This window comes from Cynara cardunculus (genome assembly GCF_001531365.2).
Source record: "Cynara cardunculus var. scolymus isolate 2C chromosome LG 11, CcrdV1, whole genome shotgun sequence".
Taxonomy (NCBI): Eukaryota; Viridiplantae; Streptophyta; class Magnoliopsida; order Asterales; family Asteraceae; genus Cynara; species Cynara cardunculus.
Genome location: NC_037538.1, coordinates 15,324,418 through 15,337,119, shown reverse-complemented (window position 1 = coordinate 15,337,119; position 12,702 = coordinate 15,324,418). Strand labels below are relative to the sequence as shown.

Sequence of the window (12,702 nt, the reverse complement as noted above, 5' to 3'; positions counted from 1 at the left end):
ATGAGATGTTTATCCTGTATTTGATTGTGTTTATCTGCAGTTAGTTACACGAATTCAGTTATGGGATAAAATCGGATAGGGATGAAATTGTTTAGGGATGAACGGGTTTAAGAGTTTTAAGAGTTTAAGAGTTTTAGCCAAATGCTTTATAATATAGTATAGATATATATATATATATATATATAATTTTATAAAAAATATATTTTAGCAGCGTGATGACAGATTGGACGGATTAAGTAGCTCTAACTAGAGGTGCTCAAAAATCCGATCAACCCAACTCAACCCAACCCGAAGCAACCCGATGTTTAATCGAGTTGTAAAATTGTCAACCATAGGTATTGGGTTAATATGAGTTACTATTATTTGAACTCAACCCGATGAAACCGATATCTTTTTATTTCTTTGATTTAATATGATTGTTGAATTTCTATTAATATATACATTAGACAATTATACTATCATATATACTTTTCATATACACATATTTTCAATATATTCACATCTTTATATATTCCATTCATATATATGTTTAGTAACTGTGAACATATATATGTAAATTGAAAAAATTAACTAAATGTGATATACGTAAAAATATGAATAAGTTGTATCAAATAGTTAATGATGAAAAAGAAAATATAAATAAAAAATTAACATTTTCAAAATTTAAATAATATTTTAATGTATCAAAATATCAATTGGATCGGATTATTCAAATCTTTTTCAAATCATACCGACCCATAAAAGGCCCTGGCTATAACCAATCAACAAAATTTCTATACGCCCTGTCGCGAACCAAATAAATCGAAATATTTAACCGACGAATGACACCCGTTTATAATTGCATGTAGATTTGATTTTAAACTTTGGCCTGAGGGAAGGAATGGAGGTGGAAGGAAGAGGGTCTGGACGGTGGATGGTTTTTGTTCGGAGGGTTTGGACGGTGTTGGATGAAGATGGTAGGTGGAGGTCGGAGAGGAGATTTGGGGTTGCAGGATAAAGATGAAGATGGAGATGAATAGGGCGTAGCGATGGCAAACGGAGTCGACCATACCGATCTCCAACTCCACCTTTATCTCCATCTAGTAATAAAATTTCGTTTGTCGTGTTGGAGATGATCTTAGGGATGGGTCCCACTTGCCACCGGTCAAATTTCGAACAGATAATCTTTGTTTAGTGGAAACCTCCAAAAATGGACGACTCTCTCAAACCCAACTAACAATTCACCACACATTTTTCGAATTGCTTGAAATTGAAGCTGCTGATTTCTTACATACATCAACAAATTTGTAAATTATTCTGCGTGAGACGAGGATGGCCTTAGGGGACGGCGGTGGCGGTGGTGTTGTTGCTGTTGCTGGAGGACAAGCATGGAAGGCACACGCAGCAATGGCGTTGGTTCAATTGTTATATGGAGGATATCATGTGATCACCAAAGTAGCTCTCAATGATGGAGTCAACGAGATTGTTTTCTGTGTGTATCGTGATATCGTTGCCCTCTCTATCCTCGCTCCCATTGCCTATTTCCGTGAAAAGTTAGTCAACCCTCTCTCATTTCTTGTTACTTGAGAATTAATCATCTTCTCCTGTTGTGTAGATCTAATTCATGACTTCTGTCATGTTAAATCTTGATGAAAGATTGTGAGATTTATGTTATGTTTGGTAACAGTAGGAGTACTAATAGTTGTTGACTTGAAGTTGCAATATAAGGTAACTATAGTGTTTCGGGGGATTCGGATCTCTGAAAGTTAAATATGTTGCTGGATTAAAGATTGCTGGGATTGTATAAGTTCTTCAAATCAATTGTATAATGGAAGCTTTGTTCAAATCAAGGCAATAGGGTAAAAATGCTTTTTGGTAGAATGAGGTGAAGAAGGGATTATATAAACTTCTATAGGTAAAACTGTAGAGTACATAACAACGTATAAACTAGCAAAGAAGAAAGCCAAGAGAATAATAAGAGAAGCCAGAGGTAAAAATACAAAGAGTTGTACAACACTATAGAGACACCAAGAGGGAGAAAAAGGACCTATACAAGTTGCTAAGATAAGAGAGAGAAAACAGTGGCTTAAGTCCCATCTAACTTTTAGTTAAAGATGATGAGGTTAGAGAGCAATGGAGAGACTATTTTGATACTTTGTTGAATGGATATATTAAAGGAGCATCGAGGAACTATGCTAATAGAAGGTTGTACATATTAGTGTTAGAAGTCAAAAGCACTAAGAAAGATGAAAGTAGGTAATGAGTCAGGCTAATTATATTTCTTTAGAGGCTTGGAGAGCCTCAAGGGAGGTAGGTATAATATGACTTACTTGATTGTTAATGTCCTCTCCAAAACAAAGAGGTTGTGTAATGAGTGAAGGAATATTACCTTCGTCTACAGAATAAGGAGAAGTCGAGAATTGTACCAACTATCAACTTTGGATCTGTACAAAGAAAACTATAGGAGCAAGTTGTTAAGCATCTGTGGAGGGTTGAGTCTAAGGTTTCGAAAAGTTAATTTGCTTTATGGACTCAACAAAAAGATTACTATCTTCATTAGACGACTTACAGAGAAATATAGGGGATATAAAGATTTGCATATAAAGTTTGTTTATCTAGAAAAGACATGATATGATAGGGTTTTTTAGAAGGAATTCTTGACCATGTATGTTAGTGTGATTAAAGACATGTATGGCTGTCTGATAACAGGCATGAAAGCATGCAAACATGAGACTTATGCTTTCCTCATTGCTATAGGTTTACTCCACAGGTTATCTTCGGATCCTTATCTATTCCTTTTAGTTATGATTTAGCTCACAGAAGACTTGCAAGATGATATACAATGTTGTATGCTCTTTGTTGATGATATAATGTTGATTGATGAAACTAGACAAGGTGTTAATGCAAAATTAGAGGTTCAGAGCAACACTTTGGAATCTAAAAGCGTTGGATTATATTAAAACACGACAAAGTATAGGAAATAATTCCTTATTTGGATTAGTTTTACTGAGACATTCATGAGAACATTAGTCATAGGATAACAATTAACAACAAGATGGTTGAAATGGTTCAGACTTTAGGAATCTTGTCTGTTCGACATGTCCTATTACGGCTAGAAAGTATGTGCTATTTGATTTATAGGGAAAAATGCCTGATCCAAAAGTCATCATGTACCCATGGTTTGTAGCAAAAATGCAAAAAGTCAAGATGGATGTGTGGCCATACAGTAAGGTATAGGATTAGATATGACCTTGTATAGAGAAGTTTGGAGTGGAACAAGTTGAAAAGAGGAGGCGGCGAGGCAATAATGTTTGAGGTGGTTTGGTCGTTTCCACTATAGAGCTTAGAGTGCATGAATTAGAGGATAATTATATGAAGACGAGTTCATTAGGAGAGGTAGAGGTTGACCAAGATGGACATGTATAAAGTGGTGAATTGAGATTTGCATGAGTGGTGTACATCAATAGGAGTGTGTAGGGGGGCATCTTTCATGTGCCATAACTGAAGAGGTTTACTTATTGTTGTAGGTTATGAATGTATTATAGTTTGTCTTGGTTTCATTTAGGCAACACCAACTAATTATGGAGGCTCTTTGTTACTGTTGTTTTTGTTGTTGTAGTTGCTGCTATTTGGATTTTATTATGAAGTTTCGATTGTGGTTCTTGTTTAAATTTTGTGACTTCCACACAGGGTGCACAATGATTTGAGATGGCTTATCAGCTCCATCTACATATAAAATCTTGGTGGTTTGAAGTAAGTATCAGTCATCGTCATACATGATGTATGTTGATAAAGTGATTACGGTCTGTGTAACTATCCAGCACCATAAAGTCAAATATGTTAATTGGTGTACATAACACGATATTCGTATTGAGCAGTAACCATTTAATTGTAAATTGACCGGTCTGAGAAATGCGTGAAACTAAAGTTGATATGTTTTTTGTTGTTTGTAGGACAACCAGACCAGCTATGACCAGGCGCCTTCTTATGTATTTCTTTTTTCTTGGGTTGACTGGGTAAGTCTAATATCCAAAGTTGGCATTCATACTTGTTTGTGATCCTCCCCCTGATAATTAGATTTATCATTAGAGGTGGCAAAATGGTCTTGTTGGATCGAATTAGTTGATGGGTCACAACACTAATCGGCCTGATAAGGATTTTAGCACACTTACTTTTTAGCTGCAAGTGTACGGTGTCGAATCAAGTAATACGTGACAAGCACAGGTATCGAATGTAAGGAACTAAGAGATTAAGTACCACAATAGTTGCAACAACTACTAACTGGACGATCGAATCGTGGATTGATGATCATCTAAATAGCTAAAACTACCAAAATTTTCAGAAATATAAGGCAAAGAACTGGATTTAATTCATAGTGGGAAGCAGTTGGGAGTCAAATCACATTTGATTTTCGTTAAGAACACTTCTCAATTTTACAGATCATTAGTAAAAGTTAGTGATTGAAAGTAACAGACCCAACTTTACTTACTACCCTCTCTCAAGTTATAACAAGATTATTAATCATACATGTTAAGAACACTTCTCAATATTTCACACTATGTCGAGCATGAAATGATCTAAAACAGAAAAAAGTATACCAATTTCCCAGGGAAAATGCGTCAAATAGTAGAGAGTGTTGGCAAGGATTGGGATAGTGTGCACACAGAATAGGTGGAGCCGTGGAGGAAAGAGATGTAACAGATGAGTAAATAAAAATGTTATGATACAATGAATCATAAAATTTATGACTGGTTTGATCCATAATAAAAATAGTCTTTTTTAAAGTAATCGGCCCATTGACTCACATTGAAAATGATGGGTGAAATGGGTTGAATTGTTTTAAATGGGTAATTTGTGAGGTTTATTTAGCATGCGAAAGAAGAACTTACTACCAAGATGACGCTTAAAATACTTAAATTTTGGTCCCAGGTATGCCTTTTGTTCTACTTATAATTTTTTTTATCTTGACCTTGTTTAGGATATTTGGGAACCAACTTTTGTTTCTTGTTGGTCTTGGCTACACAAATCCAACATATGCTGCAGCCGTTCAACCTTCAATTCCCGTCTTCACATTTATACTTGCTGCAATGATGGGGTAGGCTCAACTGAATTTTCTTTTTCACTTGGACTTTTCGTTAATGTTAATCATTCTGTAGATTTGAGATGTATATATGCACTGAGAACCAGTGTTAACTTATTCATTCCTAGTACAACTTCACCACAATCCAGATCTTTCGATCCAAATCATGGTGTTTTTGTGTTGTGTATTAGACTAGTAGCTAGTCCCACATAGGAAAACCTTTACAACTTTTGCCGGTTTATAAGCCTAAATCCACATTATTTATCAAAGGAGAGAAGCCCAAGTAATGGGTTTGTATTAGGCTTTAGTGAGGGCATGATAAATATTTATGGTCAAAAGATTGGGCCTTGGGCCTTTGGGGCTCTTGGGCTCTATTGTGCAAAGGTATAAATACCTTTCCTTCCCTGCATTTTCAGAACACGAATTTCCTTCCATATTCTCTCCATTTTTACCTTGCTTACTCAAGAACATATATCAATTCGATGGGATTGAATTTATGTGCCACAATTCAATCGGATAGTTGTACCCTCTAGACGATGTCCGGAACCAAGCACAATTGGGGACGAAATTTCGTCTTAGGACACTGCAAACATAGGCCTCTATCTGTTCTATCATCATTCAATTCAAAATTTATCATCGAAAAATTGTTTAATAGATTTTGTTGCACAAGTTTCATAGATTATTTGTTTGTTTTACATTATTGTATCGATTGTCATAACATTTTGTACACCAAACAATTGCTTGAATCGATCCTATTGAACGAAGCATAGTGGAGAAGGAGAAAAAGGGTTAAACCAAACCTGGACACACTGTATGGCAAAATTCTAATAGAAATTTAGAATAAATGACTGCGGGATTCATCTTTAGTTGGGACCTTCAAATTTGTTAGGCATTTGTTCCTCATGGGAGAGAGGTGACATATTTCCTCTTAATATCCTTTTCCCTTTTTTGTTCTGAAAAGAATTGCAGCCACATATTTTATTGTTCCATAATTTATTTCACATGTAGCATTTCTAAATATTGACACATACTTTCCTTGGACAGAAAGAGATTCAAATCTCCTATCCATCTTAATACATATTGATAAGAACATTTAAGTAGATGCTACACATATGCTGCAGGCTATTGATTCCTATGGATTGAATCCAAAACAATTCTTGAATGGGGTATTCAACTCCAGGTATGAATGGAAAACGACATCTTTATTGGTTTTATTGGTTCTACTTCCTATTTTTTATGAAGAGAATGAATCCTTTTATCGAAGGATCAGAAAAAAAAGGGTCCGGATCTCCTGCGGGAATGATTTGGAAGAGCCAAAACCAAAAATAGTGGTATTTGCTAGCAACAACATAATGGAGGCAGTCAATCAGTATAGATTGATCCGAAATCTGATTTAAATCCAACATATACATATGTAAATTTAAATATCCTATCCTTCTTAATTTTTTTAAATTCTGTGTTAAAAAAATTGTTTATCTGAATAACATGCATGTGTGTGTATAAATAAATACAACATATGTGTATACATGTATTTACATGCATATATGTTTATGTATGATCTCTTTAACATATCATCCCTTAATATTTAATGTATCACGTACCCAATTAGCCTAACAAATGAAATTTCCCCACAACTACACTAGTAACCATGCATACAATGCAGCAGTACCCATTTGTGAGCTGCATGTTCGGTAACACTGGCCAGAACAATACGCGTGATTTCATAAGCACCTTTATATGTATACTTCATGGAAGGAGGGTGGTACCTCCAGCAAGTTTATATGTCAACTTCATATGAGATGATGTTCATGCAGTATAGAAACAGTGAATGTGCTCAAGACTGAAGGTCTGGCAAAGGTTGGAGGCACACTTGTCTGTGTTTCTGGTGCCATCTTAATAGTTCTGTTCCGAGGACCGGCTCTTTTGGGGTATGCAGACAATTTACCTGTGGCAAGTGGTCAACGAGAGCCTGCTGGATGGATGTTCTCTAGTTTTGTGGGCTTCGGGATTGATAACTGGCACCTTGGTGTCCTGTGCTTAATAGGGAATTGCATGTGCATGGCAGCCTATCTAGCTATTCAGGTATTCAATCATATATTTGAATAAACATACAAAAATATCATTTCTGGTGAGCAACATTTTTTTCCTACCAAATTCAACTAAATGTGCTATTGCATTCATCATATTTGACACCATTAAAAGTTTGACCCTTTAACAAGTTGTTGGGAAGGTTAAATCATACAGCTGAGTTAGAAAACTATTAGTAACAAGCTACGTGTGGTGTGGTAACTGCATATCAGAACACCAATATTAACTAGGTTAAAGGCCCTCTGCTTTCATAAGCTAGGTAAATGACCCTCTGCTTTTTAATAACCATTGTCACAGCATGCAAGTGCATGCTATGTTACTTTGGTTGCCTTATAATAGAATCTTTTTGAAGTTTGATGTTTAATAAACTTGTAATAGCTCGAAGACATTTGCAAGATGTGGTGGTGATTGGTTATGTTTTCTGTTAACTACATGAGATATGTGGAAATGGAAGTAATGATCCCTTGGGTCTAGGCATTGTAAAATTGATGAGACAGCCGATCAGTAATTGTAATTTTTAAGGTCATCTATAGTTCCTCTTTGCAGCTGGCATATATAAGAGAGAGTCATACATATGCATAAAATATTCTAGGAGAAACACCAGCTCTGCAATTTGTAAAAGGCATAGTTTGATCAGGCAACACCTTTGATAAATACAGATGAATTGCATGAAGACTTCTCAACGACTTCTTTAAAAAGGTTTATATAAACCAACCAGATTTTTATGTTTTAAGTTGGCCTAAGTTGCATGCACAATCTAGTGTCTTTTAGATTTTATGCACTCTTGACATTGCATTTCCTAACTTTCTCAAAGCAACCTATGAACTTCATGTGATCAGTCACATACTGTTTTTCCTATTAATTTTTTTGTACAAGATTTTTGTACTAAATTATCTACTTTTTGAATGATTGAAGTTTGATTGGTGCATTGAAATCTTCAGGCTCCCATGTTGGCCACGTATTCTGCAAACCTATCCGTTACAGCATATTCGTACTTTTTTGGTACTCTCTTTATGGTAGCAACAGCAGTTTCCGTGAGCAACGAGTCAACAAACTGGAATTTGACGCAGTCTGAGGTTTTGGCAGTACTTTATTCAGTAAGCATCTTTTTCCTCGTCATTTGTGATGAATGCAACTTTGCAGCTTATACATGTCTTCCTTCTAAGCCAGCTGAGTTTGATATGATTCATGGACGTTTGAAATGCATTGTGTGCTAGTTTAATTCTTGGGGGAACAAAGTATGATATGTTTTGCTGTGCTTAGTAAAAGATATGTACAACCATTGTTTTATATAACATTTGTTGCTGATTTTAAGATTTGACGTCTAGGTTTAATTATTGGAAGTTCAGTGATATATAAAACTTTCTTATCTGGTCAATCTGCTTCGCTTCATCTCATATTAATTGTTGAAATCTTCTCTAAATTTAATAGTATCCAAGTGTTCTTTGATGCAGTTCTCTGATTTTATCTCAAAGTTAGGTTGTATCCACTAAAATTTCTGGTAGCCTATAATAATAAGCATAGCTGATGGTCGGGTATCATAAACCTCTTATTTAAGTGACCAGTTCTATTCTTGTCTATTTTAAAATTTTGATGTAATGTTGCCTATGATGTGTTAAAGTTTCATATTATCATAAGTTCAGGAAGGGAAGATTGTGGTGGTTTGATTACATGCCTAGGAGACAGTTGAGGACCCAGTGAGGAAGGTAGAAAGTGTGAGGGTCGAGGGTGTGAGGAGGGGTATGCCAAGGAGGACTTGGGATGAGTAGTTGAGGTTAGACATGGCGGCTTTAGGCATTTCTAAGGACATGACCTTTAATAGGGGTTCTTGGAGACGTAAAATTAGGGTAGCAGACTAGGGGTGGGAATATGTAGGAAGGGATCTTGAGATATAGAGGATGGGGTGTGGGGTTAATGTGCCGGCAGTTAGATCTCATGAGTCCTAGGTTAGGCTAGAGTGTCTAGTTCTTCCTACTGTGGTTATGTTTTCTTGTACCTGCTTTTGTTTGCTTGTTTGTCTGGTTGCTGAATGGTGTTGCTTATTCTGAGTCGTTTTTCATTTTTTAGCACTGCCTTTCTATTTTTGAGTTCTTATGTTCTATTGTTGCGCATTATTTGAGCTTTCGCTCAAGCCAGGGGTCTTCATGGAAACGGCCTCTCTACTCTCCTGGGTAGAGGTTACTGCGTACTTCCCACCTTCCCTAGACTCCACCTTCGGTGGAATATAATGGGCTTGTTTAGTTTGGTTTATACTTCTACTTATCTACGTTACAATGACTTATATTCTCTACATTAAGTATTGGTTTGTTATGTGTGCATTCTAGGACCAGTATGGAGTATGCATGATGGTTTGTTCTAGTTATTATTTAGTCAAGATGGACTATGGAAGGAAGTTCATGATTAGAAGGTTTGGGATTGTATTTCCGACATTCACATCAACAATTCTTAGTTGGGTCAGCTAAAAAGGAACCCAAGGATGCGTTTGGTACGCAGGACAAAACAAAAAAAAATGCATTTTTACCCATGTCAAATTAAAACCTTGCACAATTCGCCTACCTCACTATTGCCCATCCAGTCCAGTCTTGTGTAATCTCATATGCATACCAAACATGAATAGTGTCCTCCCCAGCAATCCCGTCTAGGCCAACTCCTTTTGTATATTTTACTCAAACGAATATTATGTTTGGTCGACCTCTACCTCTTTTAATGAAATTCTCTCCCTTTCTAACCAGTAAACTGAAAGGTATATGATGGAGATGCTCTAACCATCCCAAGGGGTGTTTCATGCTCCTCAACCTGTGCCACCCGAACCTTTATCTTCATATATTATCCTATCTGCCATTATGTGACCAACTTCATATAATATGAATAACAATAATTTTGAGGATGTGAAAATCACTATCCTTAAAGAATTATTCCCCCACTAGAACTCTGTCATTTCGGGATCACCCCAAGATAGAGTTTTATGGAGTGTACATAGAACTCTCTACTTAATCTTGAAGTTTGAGAGAATATAAATCAATAAGATATCTTACAACTTGATATAGAAGTGTAATATAAGGTGCAACTTTAACTGATTTTGGTGCTAAAAACTACCAACAATTAATTTTCTGCCAAAATAACTGTCATCAGCTGAAGGAGCATCAGTAGCACCAGCCACAACATCAGCATCAGCTGCTGAAACACTGAACAGCACCTTCAACCACCGATCAATAACTGAAATATTTCTTTATCAATCAATTTTCACAATTTTTGGGAAACATAAAACTTTCATAAAAACATAAGTGCCAAGTCAAGATTAATATATATATATATATATATATATATATATGTGTGTGTGTGTGTGTGTGTGTGTATGTAAATCTTCTCCCTCCAAAACATATTCATATCATTAAGAACATTTGCACATATATACCCACGTTACAACTCTGAAAACTCAACATTGTTAATGAGCATACTTCAACAGTTCCTTTGTGCATGCATTACACCTTCACCTCTTCATCTCCACATGCTTATGTTTCTATGCGTCCATGTGACATTTTGTTACTTGTTTCCTGGACTCTTCGCATCACAAACTCCAGACTATCCAATAGCAAATTATATATGATTTACATGATCTGTTCCTTGATTACACACACTCTCACCTGTGACCTGCTCTCTTGTTTTCTTCTAATTTTTGGTGTTACAGGTAGGGGGTCTGATCACATCTTACCGTCCCCAGACCATGACTCTGTCTAGGATTTATTGGGTTTGTGTGGTTTAATTATTAAAGCTTTTTACGGTTTCTTTCAGGGAATTGTTGCATCTGCATTGAACTATGGACTTTTAACATGGGGCAACAATATCCTGGGACCTGCTTTGGTTGCTCTTTACATGCCACTTCAACCTGCTGCATCTGCTATTTTATCAAGAATTTTTCTTGGAAGCCCAATATATTTGGGAAGGTATGTTCTTCAGCCTCCGCGTTTTATTGCTAGTCGATCTTGTCACTATGCAAATGGTTAGACATTTCCGAGTGGTTAGTTTTCCAACTGTTGGACTTGGTTTCTTGTGAAAATACGGAAATAACTCTGTACTTTGGACAAATTGTGGAAATGTAAATGAAAAAATAACCATCGTATTCGACACTATTTGTCCAAAATTACTTGATGTTGCAAACTGCAATGGTTTTTTTGCATTGTCACACAAGAACGTGGTTTATTTACCAAAAACACTAAATATGATAGTTTAAAAGATCACCTTGAAAACGACTGTGTTTATTTTTCCATAGGTTTGGCTCTTCTAGGAGAAATGAACATAAAAAACCACATGAACCCAGTATTTCCAGGTTGAGGGTATGATGTACGCAGACCTGACCTCTACTCAAAAGCATAGAGTAGATGTTTCGATGAAAATCCTAGGGTTGTAAAAAGTGTGTGAAAAAGAGAGACAAAGAAGATAAATTCTGAAAAGTCGAATTAGTGTATGCAATAAAAAAATACAATACAAATAGAAACAATGACAAGTAATATATCCAAAGTAAGGAAAAGAACCTCAACCAATAGACCAATTTGACCGAATAAAAATATGATATGTTGTATTCAAATCCCCTGTGCTTCCTGTCCCACCAATCGCGTCAAGCCACGCGGTTATTTTTTTAATATAAAATATTTATATGATCTTTTAATTCTCTTTTCTCAATAAATGGATGATGTGACTTCACATGATTGATGGACAGGGAGGGGATTTGGGGCCAACAAATTGTCATTCATTTTGACCATCCCTGCTTTGGGAGGGACTAGTTAGGACCGTGAAATATTGTCGGGCCTTCCAAAGCTCGGTGAAACTATCATATTTGTATTTGATTATTAACTTTGCATTTGTGAACAGCATTTTAGGAGGATTTTTGATCATAATGGGGTTATATATCGTGACTTGGGCGACGTATCGGGAAAAAGGACAAGCAGCTTCAGGCGTTGGCCATTCTCGGACGTTGGAGCCACTGATAGATCAGGTTGGGTCCGGGCCTTCACCATGAGTAACTCCGATCATGGATTAACCGAGATGTGGAATCTCAATTGTTCTTTTAACACTTTATGTAAAATCACGAATTGACCAAAATGCCCCTGATTTCATATATGGACGTTATAATACCATCAATGAAAGTAATTCAATATGTTGGACGTATTTGTGTAATTTTTGGCAAGAAATGACAATATCTGGAGTTCGCCCAAAGCACAAGGACGATTCATGTAATTTACTCCAAAGATAATCATGAAATATATTGGAGTATTTTGTCGTACGGTTCAATGATTATTTGTTTTTTTATTGGTTAGTTTTATGAACTCAAAAAGTTTTATGATCATGAAGTATATTTAGAAGGGTATTCGTGCAATGCAGCGGAATACATTTTCATTTTAATGTTTCGTTTTATCTTTGTTTTTGCTGATATATAATATGGTTTATGTGGTTTTGATAAAGATAATGTTTTTACTTTTGAATAAAAATAAATTCGAAGATATCATAAAATTTTGAAAAAAATAATATTGATATTAATATCAAATTAATTATTTAAA

The 12,702-nt window shown here is 35.8% G+C and overlaps 1 protein-coding gene across 2 annotated transcripts; it reads left to right on the top strand.

The window, feature by feature from the left end:
* The first annotated feature begins 972 nt into the window (after window positions 1-972).
* LOC112522053 (WAT1-related protein At4g19185-like) lies at window positions 973-12,433 on the top strand. 2 transcript variants are annotated; one of them, XM_025131121.1, is made up of 8 exons: window positions 1,450-1,532; window positions 3,670-3,732; window positions 3,933-3,995; window positions 4,958-5,074; window positions 6,874-7,141; window positions 8,089-8,244; window positions 10,940-11,091; window positions 12,017-12,433. In XM_025131121.1, the coding sequence occupies exons 3-8, from the start codon at window positions 3,949-3,951 to the stop codon at window positions 12,162-12,164; spliced, it is 888 nt and encodes a 295-aa protein (XP_024986889.1). In that variant the 5' UTR covers window positions 1,450-1,532; window positions 3,670-3,732; window positions 3,933-3,948; the 3' UTR covers window positions 12,165-12,433. The 2 variants fall into 2 exon arrangements, with proteins under 2 accessions (XP_024986888.1, XP_024986889.1); XM_025131120.1 differs by lacking the exon at window positions 3,670-3,732 and having other exon boundaries at window positions 973-1,532.
* Window positions 12,434-12,702: the final 269 nt, after the last annotated feature.

Bases quoted from the DNA above. Each gene is read 5' to 3' on its own strand.
- LOC112522053 (XM_025131120.1), top strand. From the start codon at position 1,312: ATGGCCTTAGGGGACGGCGGTGGCGGTGGTGTTGTTGCTGTTGCTGGA. The intron at 3,996-4,957 runs GTAAGTCTAATA...GACCTTGTTTAG, and splicing joins TTTTTTCTTGGGTTGACTGG to GATATTTGGGAACCAACTTT. The intron at 7,142-8,088 runs GTATTCAATCAT...TGAAATCTTCAG, and splicing joins CAGCCTATCTAGCTATTCAG to GCTCCCATGTTGGCCACGTA.